Source organism: Cupressus sempervirens, chromosome 2 (assembly GCF_028749045.1).
Source record: "Cupressus sempervirens isolate cs-2001-9-10 chromosome 2, ASM2874904v1, whole genome shotgun sequence".
Classification (NCBI taxonomy): Eukaryota; Viridiplantae; Streptophyta; class Pinopsida; order Cupressales; family Cupressaceae; genus Cupressus; species Cupressus sempervirens.
This window is the reverse complement of record NC_143119.1, coordinates 530,971,220-530,983,903: the sequence shown is the minus strand read 5'-3', so window position 1 is coordinate 530,983,903 and position 12,684 is coordinate 530,971,220. Positions and strand designations below refer to the sequence as shown.

The following is a 12,684-nucleotide window of genomic DNA, read 5'->3' as shown; positions in this document are numbered from 1 at the left end:
CCTTCGAGCCATTTGTTCACAATCTTTGTTTGTCCGTCTGTCTACGAGTGGTAACTTGTACTTGACGATAGTTTTGTCCCTACCATCCGAAATAGTTCTGTCTAGAAGATACTGATGAATCGTCCATCCCGATCACTGACGACGTTTTGGGGTAACCCATGCAGACAAAAGACTTCTCTAAAGAACAAATCGACAACTTGTGCGGCCTGAAGGTCGGAGGGGATAGCGAAGAAATGTGCATATTTTGTCAATTTGTCAACCACCACAAAAATACAATCCTTTCTGTTCACCTTGGGAAGCCTTGTGAGGAAATCCATCGATATACTTTCCCACTTAAGTTCGGGAATTGGCAAAGGTTGTAGCAGCCCGGTAGGTAGAGTATGTTCCGACTTGTTCTGTTGGCAGACCGTACACTCTCCTACATACTGTAACACGTCCCCTTTAAGTCCTTTCCATGAAAACCTCTCCCAAAGACACTTGTAAGTTTTGAGGAAAAAGGGTGAGTCGTGTATTTCCTTCAAGATTTTCTACTTTAGTTTGGATTCTGGCACCAAATATATCCGATTTTTATAGTAGATGATGTCATCCACCACTCTGTACTGATCATCGTAGGTGTGGCCATCCATTATTTCACAGGCAAATGTATTTTTGGAATATTCCACTAATAGATGTGCCTTCCAATCAGCTGAAATCTAGTCTAGCAAGCAGATGGTGGGTTTCCAAGACAAAGCATCTGCAACCACATTTTTTTCCCTTTCACATATTCAATGTCAAAATCAAAAGCTTGGATTTCGCTTACCCATTTTTGTTGCTGTTCGTTCAAGTCCCTTTGCTCCGAAAAATATCTCAGACTGTTGTGATCCATATGGACGACAAACTTGGCACCCACCAGATATTGCCGAAACTTGGTTAATGCATGAACGATGGCCAACATCTCTTTATTGTAGATGGAATATAGGCGTTCTATTGGCGTAAGCTTCCTGCTCTCATAAGCGATGGGGTGTTTATGTTGCATCAATACCGCTTCAATGCCTTCCTTGGACGCGTCGCACTCTAAAATGAACAGTTGAGTGAAATCAGGTAGTGCAAGTATGGGACAAGTGCTCATTGCCTCCTTCAGCTTATCAAAAGTGAGTTGTGCCTTTTCATTCCACTGGAAAGACCCCTTCTTTGTGAGATCTGTTAAGGGTGCGCTGAGCTGAGAGAATCCTTTAATGAACCTCCTGTAGTAACTGCACAGTCTGAAAAATCCTTGCAAATCCATGAGTGATTTTTGAGGAAGCCAGTCAAGGATAGCCTGAATATTCTCCTGATGCACTTGAACTCCGTATTTACTGACAACATGCCCCAAGTACAATATTTCTGTCATACCAAATTCACATTTGGACTACTTGGCGAACAAGGACTGTTCCTCCATGATACTTAGAACTTCATTCAGATGCTTCAAGAAGATCATCAAAGAAAACCAATATATACTTATTCAATTTCTTGTTGAAGATGCGGTTCATGCATGATTGAAATGTAGCAGGTGCATTGGTCAATCCGAACAACATGACCAAAAACTCATAATGTCCGTAGTGACAACAAGGAGTCATCTCCACATCTTCTTCCCTCATGCGGATCTGATGGTATCTGAAACGGAGATCTATTTTTGAAAAATAGACCATGCCATGCAATTCATCCAACAGCTCATCATCCTTGGAATGGGATATCTATTCTTTATTGTTTTTTTGTTCAATGTGCGGTAGTCCACACACATGCGCATCGTCCCGTCCTTTTTGACCAATACCACAGATGATGCGAATGGCCTAGAACTGGGATGGATCCATCCTTTCTCTAGTAATTCCTGAATCGTCCATTCGATCTCATCTTTGAATTTCTTAGGGATGGCGGTACGGTGTGGTTATGACTAGCTTTTCTCTTGATTCTAACTCGATAGTGTGTTCAAACCCTCGATGAGGTGGTATGCCAGGAGGAATATCCATCAAAACTTTATCATGTCTACTTAAAATATCCTGAAGTTCATCATCCTGTGGAGGTGTTTGATGCCCCTTTATAGGTTCCGCCAAGATAAAACAATGCACAGCCCACACAACATCATCGAGTCGAAAAATTGCCTCCATCCGATGTGCATACACTTCCTTCGGACCTTCATTTGCCATTCCTCGGAGGACAACCTTCTTTCCGTCAACAACAAAAGTGAAGTCCATCCATTTGAAACTCTGAGTGTATTCATCAAGAGTTTCCATCCATTGTATGCCAAGAATAACTTCCATGTCAGCCAAGTCTACTATGAAGAAGTCCTCAGTCACCATGTGATTCACCATTGTGATACTCAGCTAAGGAACAAGGTGCGTGCAGGGCACGAAAGTCCCTCCCGTGACCTTGACCTAAAAGCCTGTGTGCGCCTTTGTAGGTAGCCTTCTTCGTTTTACCAAGGATGAGTTTATGAAATTTAGAGTAGCTCTGCTATCCAACATCACCGTAACCCTTTGTCCTTGAAGGGTACCCTGTGCACGAAAAACTGTGCACCTCGGGCTGCCGGTCAAGGCAATGGTTCCTCCGCGTTGTACCAAAGTGGCAATTCTCCCCGTATGGTTTAAACTGATGTTGGTGTCATTGTGGGGTTGGTTATCTTCGGCCAGCATTTCTTCCTATTCGTCCTCATCATCGAATACGACCTCAATGTAATGGATCTTCCCCTTTCTTAGGCATTAGTGGCTAGGATCCCAAGGTCCCTTGCAATTGAAACACAATTTCTTCCTCCAGAGTTCGTATCTGGTAGCTTCATCAAACATCGGCTTCTTGGGCAGAGGCTTGTCCCTCGAAAACGTTAGTGGTTTAGAATGTGAGTAACTTCGAGAGGATGATGCCGATGATGATGCCATACTTCGTGCTTTATTGATTACTTCTAGGGTGGCCGAATTGAACCCCTTTACCCAACCTTTCAGAGGTTCTGTCAGTCCGTCAATGAAGAGCACTACCCGTCTTCTTTCGGAAATGTCCATGACCAAAACAAAGAGTTTCTGAAATTCTACAATGAATTGATCGATCGATCCAGTTTGTCTCAGTTGGGCCAAATCTTTGAAATTGAGCTCTGGATCTTTACCATCAAATTGTTCTATCAATCTCTCTGTGAATTCCACATAAGTATTTATTTGATCATGCCCTAATGTGATGGTGCCGTGGTGCCACCATTCATGCGCAACTCCCTCCAAGTGCAGCATGACAAATTTGATTGCTTCTTCTTCTAGCATAGGATTCAGCTGGAAGTAGGTATCGGCTTTCATTACCCACACTTGTTTAGACGTGGAACCGGATCCGTCAAATGGAGACAGATTTACTTTAACCAACTTTCTTCTAAGGTCATCGTTAAAGTATCCTCTGTTTCCACCTCCCGAATATCTCATTCTCAGACCCGCATAATCTTTATAGGATATATCTTCTTCAAGGTTCGCATTCTTCCAGTCTTCTCTCAATTGTTCTTGCATCTCTTCGAAGGTTGGTTGTCTCCCTCCATGTTGGGCCTCCGTCCGTGGTGGAAAAGTCGGCATGGAAGGTCGAGAGCATGTTGACTGAGGGTTTGATTTACCCGACACTAAGTCCGCGCCGTGACCATTTCGTTCTCTAGAGATTTTGTTGTCTACCAGCTTTTTGAGAATTTCTTCCATGAGTCACTGCGTATCAATGATTTGTGCCTAATTCCTAGCAAGTTCCCTCAATAGTGCCACAAGTTCAGTAGTGGTCAGTTCTGGTTCGGCAACCATTCGATCAATGAAATGTATCCTTCTCTTCCGGCTATAAACTCTCATTCACTGTCCACAGGCTGGCAGGATCGAAATGCTCTAATACCACTGAAATGTTCTGAATGCAACAATAACAAATATAGGGTCCCTGATCTCTGTCATGTGTGAAACAATGGAGTACGGATTCACTAGAGTTGGGATCGTACGGCAATGTGGGTTGAGGAGAGAAGTATGAATGATTACAGGAGGCTGTACGGCTGGAGATATAGTGGTCGTACAGTGGACAATTGCAAGCCGTACGGTGGCAATTGGGAAGTCGTACGATGCAGACTAGTTAGGTCGTACGGTGGTGATTACAGGTCTTACAATGAAGATTGATGTTGTACGGTGCAGACTAGTTAGGCCGTACAGTGGTGATTACAGGCCTTACAATGAAGATTGATGAAGACCTAAGGGAAAAACAAGATTAAAAATACTTACAAGAAAGGGAAAAAAAAAGAATGAACATGAAGATTGCCAAAAACAAGAAAGGGAAAAACAAAGAACGAACTTGAAGATTGCTAAAAATTAAGTGCTTGCAATTAGAGAAGAAAAATTCATTCTAGCAAGCATTTAGGGGGGACTAACTTGATGGAAACCTTCTAAAAGAATGCATAAATAACATTACATAAAGTACAATTCAAAGATGATGAACTGCCTTCATGACAACTTATCAATGCATTGAAACATAGAGGATGCACTAAGAAATCCATGAGAAAATTGGATAGAGTTGCCACAATTTTGTGATGTCAAAATCGAAGACACAATATGTAAGGGAAACCCTTGTAGGTAAAAATATTAACACTCCAAAGCATTGACCCAATGTATTAATCCACAACAAATTGTTAGAATATACTTGGAAGCTCACAACTTGTTCATGGTATCTACATCTTCCTCTTTTGTAGGAAATCCTATGACATGACCCTGCAAAGAATACTTTCTTTAGTCATCTTTCAAAACCCACATAAAAGACTATACAACATATGAAAAATGCAAGTTTGAACTGGCTTCTCGACAAAGCCAAAGAAGAGGGTTGTGCAGATCCTTGCGACACATTTCTTAACAACCTATAAGCATGGAAATGACATGTACATCATTTTCTAACCTCTCTAACAAACCTGCAAACATAGGAACATTTTTTTGCTAATAATAGGCATGACAGATGCTCTTACGCACCTTACACCTATCATAAAGTCTGTCATATATATATGACAGCACTCATAGCTATAAGAGCATCTGTAACAAATGACTATAATAAATTGATTCTTTCATAACTCATCAAACCCAAAATTTCTTCTAACACTTCTCCAACCTGTCAAAAGAATCTATCATATAATAATGACTTGGAAAGGTCTCTAAGTTGCTAACACATGGAAAAATATCTTTATAAAGGTGGGACACCTAATTGTCCATATAAAGACAAAATCCATTCTTCTCTCTTCCATATCACTATCCACTATGAAGATGACTCACCATGTTATGTCACACTAGATGACAAAATATGACAAGCAAGAAAATACAATTTAGGCATTAAATAATTAAATAAATGTCAGGAATGGCTAAATTTGAGACACTGTAATTCCCAACACTACCAATTTGTTTGAAAGCTTTAAAAGAGACGCTACTTATTACCTCAAACCATAGAAGAGTGAGTATTCTAGTCAATGAAGCTTCTATGACCACAAGTAACTAGACTGGATGCAGATCAAGAGGAACCAGATCCAAAAAAAAACATTGGTGTGAGTATTCTAGTCAATGAAGCTTCTATGACCACAAGTAACTAGACTGGATGCAGATCAAGAGGAACCAGATCCAAAAAAAACATTGTTATGCACCATCTAGAAACATCCTATAACTGCTGATTTTTCATTCACATAAACCACTTTAATGGGGTATAACCTCCAATGCAAGCCACTTCCAGTGGTGCACAACTCCCAAGAACATAAACATGCAGCATACTCCATTCTAACTAGTCCCATTTATTGTCTTCAAAACTTGGACTCAGGAAAAGCTCGGCACCCAACAATATTGACTAAGATTTAGGTTCCAAAAAAAAATTTTAATTAAATATATAAACACACATACACAAGAAAAATAATGCATGAGAAACCTAATGAAATAATTTAAGAACATAAAGTCTATTTTGACCCCAAAAAAATTTCCTCAAATCAAGACTCGGAAAATCAAAAGTATAAATGGAATTCAATTATTTAAAACTTTTATTGGAAGAGTAGATATTGTTCAAAAATCATAAAATAAGGTGGAAGTGCTATTTATGTTATTTCAATCCGAACGAAGGGGAATTCTCTAGTTTTCCATTCAGCACATCCCAACACAATTTTTATGTTTTGCTTTTTTAAATTGGAGCGAAGGTTCGGGGAGAGCAACCCACAACATGTTTGAGGGTTAGCACCCCTCATGGGGCCAATTAGCAATACCTCTAGTGCATTTGATATCAAGATAATATCACATTAATGCTATAGATGTTACAAAGACAACAATCAATAAATTAGAAGGTTGGTGGAAGGAGAGGAGCAGATGAGGAGATTAACACAGGTATGGACAATGTTAATTTACATTGAGCCTACTAGAGGAAACAAATTAAATGGGAGCAGATGAGGAGATTAACAAAAGTATGGACAACGTTAATTTACATTGAGCCTACTAGAGGAAACAAATTAAATGCAACGAATGGGTACCACGAATGAAGTAACTTGTTGCTCTATTAAAAAAATAAAGGCATCCATCTAAACATAGAAAACAATATAACAAGATTTAGAATGGCTTGAATATGCAAATATTCTATATGGGCATGACCAGGAGAAATATAGACCCCCAATAATCAATGTAAATATTGGTCTTCTCACCATTTGAGATATAAATCATGGCATTAAAAGGTTGGCAGAAGGGAAGGCACATATAATTGATTGGCTCAAGTAGGACACCGATATATTAAGTGGGTTATGAAAGTCCTTGCAGGTTGCATCAAGTGTACCTTCAATAATGTTATTCAAGAGGGCTTTTTGAAAAACTGGATAACTAGTGTTTTTATCCCTCTATACAAAACAGTAATACCAATAATTCAAGAAATTACCTCACTATTATGATTAATCCACTCATTGGAAAACTTTTTAGAAGCATGATTAATGTAAAATAAATAGTTGGACAAGGGACAAGTCTTAACAACATGTTGAAGTTACTCTTTGGGTTAGTGTTTACACACAAGAATTTTATTATGGGCTATTGGTGACTATAGGTAAAAAGCATACCATGGGAAGTAATGGATACAAACAACAATGATAATGCTCCTGTTTCCTCTTTAGTTAGTCATCATATGAGTCCATTTGAGCTCCTGCAAGTGGACTAAAGAGAGATTATAAACAAAATTTTGGTATTTGAATAAGTTGGTTACTTTTGGGAAGATATTTCTAGCCAAGGGAATGATCAGAAATTTGGAGTGAGACATAAGTTGAAGCCATTGGATGTAGTAATGGAAAAGTTTTGCAGCAATACAAGGGTTTGTTTTGTTGATGACATAGATGGCATGAAGCATGAACACGTTTGTTTTGCTAAAACTAACAAGAAAGAATTGAGAAGGATGATTTGCTGATGCATATTGAAGCAGTTGACAGAATGTGAAGAACGGATTTCAGGTGGAACAAAGGTTGCAGCTAAAGGTGAGATAACCATAAAACTGTACAAGTATTATTTTTATGTCAATAAGAGTAAAGAGGTGGAGGAATTCATTGCAGCAGTAGATAACTTTGGCAAAGCTGAATTTGAAGGGTATGAAGAGGAGGTATATGAAGGGATTTTTGATGAATCTTTGTAGATCTTAATTCTTTGTTAAGAAATGAGGAGTTTGAGTCTCTTGACTATTGTTCTAGCACTGTTTTGAGTGAAGGAAACCAGGTTCCAGCAGTAGTATGTCTCCCAGAAAGCACTGAAACAGTGAAAATTCATATAGGAGACGAGGTGGAAGGAGAAGGAAAGAGTAAAACAGAAAAAGAGGTAAGGGAAGACATTTGTTTTGTTGAAGGGGAAGGTATGAGTCGAGTTGTTTATTCTGATTTTGATAAGACTGTGTTGGTGGGAAATCGACTTTGATATTTTAAATCTTATGAAGGGTAGAAGTAGAGTAAGAATGAAAGGGAATAGTATTATAAAGGTTATAGGAAGTGAAGAATAGAATAATGCCAGTAGACAACTCAGAAAAGTGGATCCAAGGCAAACACAGGGTCTACAAATGTTTCTGAGTTTAACTCTGGAAACATTTTCTTTATACCTTTGGTATCTGATGCAAGAGCATCCTGCCTACCCCCTTACTAGAGTGGGAGCAGAGAGTCTAATTAGGGGGTTTGAATATAAGCCCTCAGAGTTGTGCCTTTGAAGGCAACTAATTCAATCATGAACGTCAAATATCAATTGGGCATAGAACTGTTGGTGTAGTCTTGAGTCTGATTATTCTATATGAAGGTGAACTTTGTTAGAATCAAATAGCAGATAATGGGGGGCGAGTTGAAATGAGAGTGTGGTTTATCTCTGCATTGATAAATGTGTGTGTTTGAATTTTGTATTTTGAGACCTAGAGCTTTCTGTATTCCATCAATAGCAAATCAGATTGTCCTGCTTATCTGAAGGGAAAAACAATGTAGGTTTTCAAAAGATTCCAATCAACAACTGCTAAATAAAGATGGCTTTGAATAAATTTTCATGTTCTCAGTGACCAATGAATTGTTAATTATCAGAAAATATGACTGTGTTTCTGTGCAAAGCAAAGACAGAACAGTATACTGACAGGAAATAAAAAACGAGTGTCAAATCAATATCGAACAGATTCAAGAATTTTATCTACTTACCGTTGCCCTTGTTGAGGGAACACAACACAATCAATCATGTGTTGAAGATCGGGGATGTTAACTGCTGATAAAACACGTACATCACCTGGGTGAAGGCACGGGTTTTTCGCAACCACCACTTTCCCTTCAACTATGCCAGTTCCAGAATCAATGCTACACTTTTGAGCTGCTCTAAGCCCTGTATCAAGAAACCGGTTGTTTCCTGGAGTGCGAGAAACTTGAACAAATACTTCACCATAATTCAATGTTCCAGTTTCATCCAGACAGCCCATCAAGCATGCCCCCTTCGGAACAAATATATGCGCTTTACATCTTAATTCAAACAGCTGAGTCGCTCGAAATGCATGAAGAACCATAGACAAGTATGGCTCAGAATTAGGCAAATAGCCAGCTGAAAGCATATTTACAAGGGTATTATGAGAATCACCGACATTCATGAATCGCAGGAGTTCAAGGGCCATGGCTCTGTTGGTCAAAAGTTGATCTAGTTTTTGTACTGCTTCTCCCTGCATTTTCTCAAAGTTATGATCTTCAACTCCCAAAGTAGACAAAAGAGTTATGATTTGGCGATTCAAAAAGCATGGTCTGAATTTGGTCCATGCAAGAACATCAAGATTACTATTTTTTGACTCGTATTTCTTCATGCTTGGCCTCAGAGAGAGTTTATACGGGGATAGAGGATCCACAGCTACAACACCTTTGTAACCACCAATCCTTATTTGAAATGCGGAAGGTATATTATCACATTTACACTTGGCAGCAACCTGTTTTGCGAGGGATGAAGATATCTTCCCAATTCCATCCGAGAAATTATATTTTTTACCCCGTCTCTGAATACAAATGTCTGGAATATTTTGAATTTCATACTGAGGAACATGAAGAGTTTCTGTGGATGAACTGAAAGATTGCCCCATTCTGGCGGCACATTTGGCCACATTTTTAATAGACCAGAAATCACCCATCCATTCTCGGATACTTCTTGCATTAACTTTTCCATTTGAAGCGAAAAACCATACAGAGCTGTCCCGTAGCTGGCTACTGGAAAATGCAAGAAATTCAAACTTCTTACTCCCTATTACCATACCTTCCTTTAAAACTGTGAGAATACGTTTGTATAGTTCTGTACGTCTTGCTACGCCATTACGCACCCTCGGGGACAAATCATTTGAGTACAGTTTATTCCCGTTTTCATCAACAAAGTTTACACGGAGAAAGTCATCAATATATTCGGCATATTGTCGTGTCACACGGTTGGAAACATTTATTTCGGGTCCAAAGAAGTACACTTTCGAAGGCGTGACTTGCACCCGGTAGACATACATCAGGCCCTCGTCCAGGTAAGCATTTAGTGGAACAGTGTGCCTTCCTAAATGTCTTGCTTTTTTTAGTTTTTCATATTCTCTCTCTATTAATTTCACTGGATCATAGCATGTGCTTCTCAAATTGTTTAGTTTTACAAGAGCCCAACTTATATAGTTACTAGGAAACCATTTAGGATGTAGCAACTTGAAGAATTCCGTGCTCAGGTTTGGCCCACTAAGCAATCCATTCTGAACAAGTGAATTTATTTGGAACAGTATTTCAAAAGGCACATTAAGTTCCAGAGGAGAACTTAAAATTGGCACCAAGCCTGCCGAAGAAAATGAAGTGCCTGATTTTACGGATAACTGCTCTTCAATTTCTTTGTAATGAGCGAAATTCCGTTGAATTTGAGAAAGGTCACTACCATGTGGAAGTGCAAAACATAGTGATGTCGATTGGCCTATACTAGAAGATCGTGTAAAATCCGTTGTTCTGACCCAGGTATCATTACTGTCCCTGTGTAACAAGCTAAGGCCCCTATAAATGTCGAGGATGTGATCCATATGATGGCTTGAAGACGGTTCTTCCTTGTAATGTATCTTTGGAGCGCCAAGCAACTGTCATGAGATTAATGTATAAGCTGGCAGATCACTATAGCGTAATTATTCGACTCACAGTACTTGCAAAATATAAGTGCATAAAGAAACTCTAGTGCAACTCTTCAATGCGGATTAGCCCATGAAATTTATTCAAACCGATAGATATCCAAAATCAATTTCATTTAATATACAATATATAAAATTTAGTCAGGCACTTAATCTAAGATTTATGTTCAGATTACAGAGTTGTGCACCTATCCGAAGAAAAAATGCAGAGCACATTCAATAAGAACAGATTCGTGATTGGAAAAATATTAATTCACTCATAAATTTAAATCCTAGCAATTTATTGTAGATTAACCTAAGTTCGATTCATTGTGTTTTTGGTCGTGTGTCGTATTAGGTGATTGATAATTTCATAAAAAACATTTTTCCTTGCTTGACCTCATTCCTCTTGACTGACCAAATTATTTAGTGGCTATCAACCCCACAAAACAAATTAATCATAGCTAACTGAATAATATTCCATATTTCCAGAATCAGCTATTAAATGATCTGGTAACAAATATAAACAGTAAATGGGGAGATGAATATAAGATACATAAGAGACAATAAAACAGCATATTGAATCTTCTCTTAAAAAAAAAAATTCAGATAAACTGTGTTCCCTCCCAAAAATCTGCCTCCACTCCCACTAAGAGAAAAGAATAAACCCCAAAATTAGAATCCGTCCAAAGCAGACACACAGTTGCAAACCAAAAATACACAGAAGTCATCAAGATAAAAACAAGGCAGTGGACCCAAAAAATTAATCCACTGCTAAATTATATTTCCTGTCTTGTTTTTATCTTGATGACTTCTTGTTTTTATCTTGTTTTTATCTTCGGTGATTCATGTGTTGTTGGAATCAGGTAAACCCATCCCCTCGACCAAATACATCTAAAAGTTTTAGCTATTGTGGCAGCAATCTTAGCATCCACTATCTTTTCAACGTGCTCTCTTTTTCTGTGTCAAAGTTATGGTCAAGTCTCTCAGCACATCTTCATCAGGAACTTGTTCATGCCCAGCACGATAAGGATAAAGATCTGCAACATTTATGATCCAAATATTCAGGCAAATCTAAAATAGGTATTCTCACTAATTTTCTATAGTATTTTGCATGATCCCACTTTTTTCTAGTTTGAAACTTGAAATTTGTTACGAGTGCCCCAAGTTAATATTTCTTAAGTAAGTACAGCATGATATAAATCAGCTTTCCTTAAATACTGTTCATTGGTTATTTGCAGCCTGTGCTTCACTCATTATATCTGTTGTATATGCCTCGTGAAAATTTTCGGCATCTTGACTGACCCATTTTCCTGACAGAAGATCAATAAGATAAACAACCCTGTAGGGACTTCTTCCTAAAACAATTTGGAAGCGAGATTTACCAGTGGACCTATTATTGCTTGAATTAAAAGAAAACTCAATTTGAGCCAAAATAAATCCCACTGCATTGGGTTCTCACCAACTAAACAATGAAGCAAATTACCCAGCTGATTTACCATCTTGGTTTTCCCATTTGTTCAAGGGTGATAGCTTGAGCTATACTGCAGTTTGCTATTGAGATTCTTCCACAAAGTCCTCTAAAAGTGGCCTAAAAACTTTATATCCCGATCACCAGTAATGTAAGTGGATAATTTCTTTTAAAGAACAAATCAACAACCTTACTTAAATCTGCAGTCTTCTTGCATAGAATAAAATGGGCCATCTTTGAGAACAAATCTACAACAACAAAAACAGAATCATTTCCTTGCGAGTACAAGGTTATCCCAATTCAAAATCCATGGAGATGTCAACCCATTGTCCTTCAGGAGAAGGTAAAGGTTTTTGCAAGCCTGTGGTTTGCTGTCCTTTCAAAACTTGACAAACTCTATTTTATGAAACAAATTTATTCATGTCCTTCCTTAAAAAAGACCAAAATTTTCTCACTTCCCAAGCTTTAAGTTTTCTCTTCCAAACTCCCCCCAAAAGCCATTTGAATGCATTTCTCAAATCAGTTTTCCCCACTTGGATCATGTGGGGATACAAAGTTGGTGTCCTTCAAATAAAAATTGACTTATCAACAAGTAATCTTCAAACAATTTATTCTTTGCAGCA

The 12,684-nt window shown here is 38.4% G+C and overlaps 1 protein-coding gene across 2 annotated transcripts in view; it reads right to left on the bottom strand.

Annotated features, from left to right (window-relative positions):
- Window positions 1–12,684, bottom strand: part of LOC149573297 (putative RNA-dependent RNA polymerase 1) — a 146,485-nt gene that overhangs the window by 45,590 nt on the left and 88,211 nt on the right. For both annotated transcript variants that reach the window (XM_089814504.1, XM_089814505.1), the window contains exon 2: window positions 8,645–10,563. In XM_089814504.1, coding sequence (XP_089670630.1) covers window positions 8,645–10,563 — 1,919 coding nt within the window. The remainder of the gene's footprint in view (window positions 1–8,644; window positions 10,564–12,684) is intronic.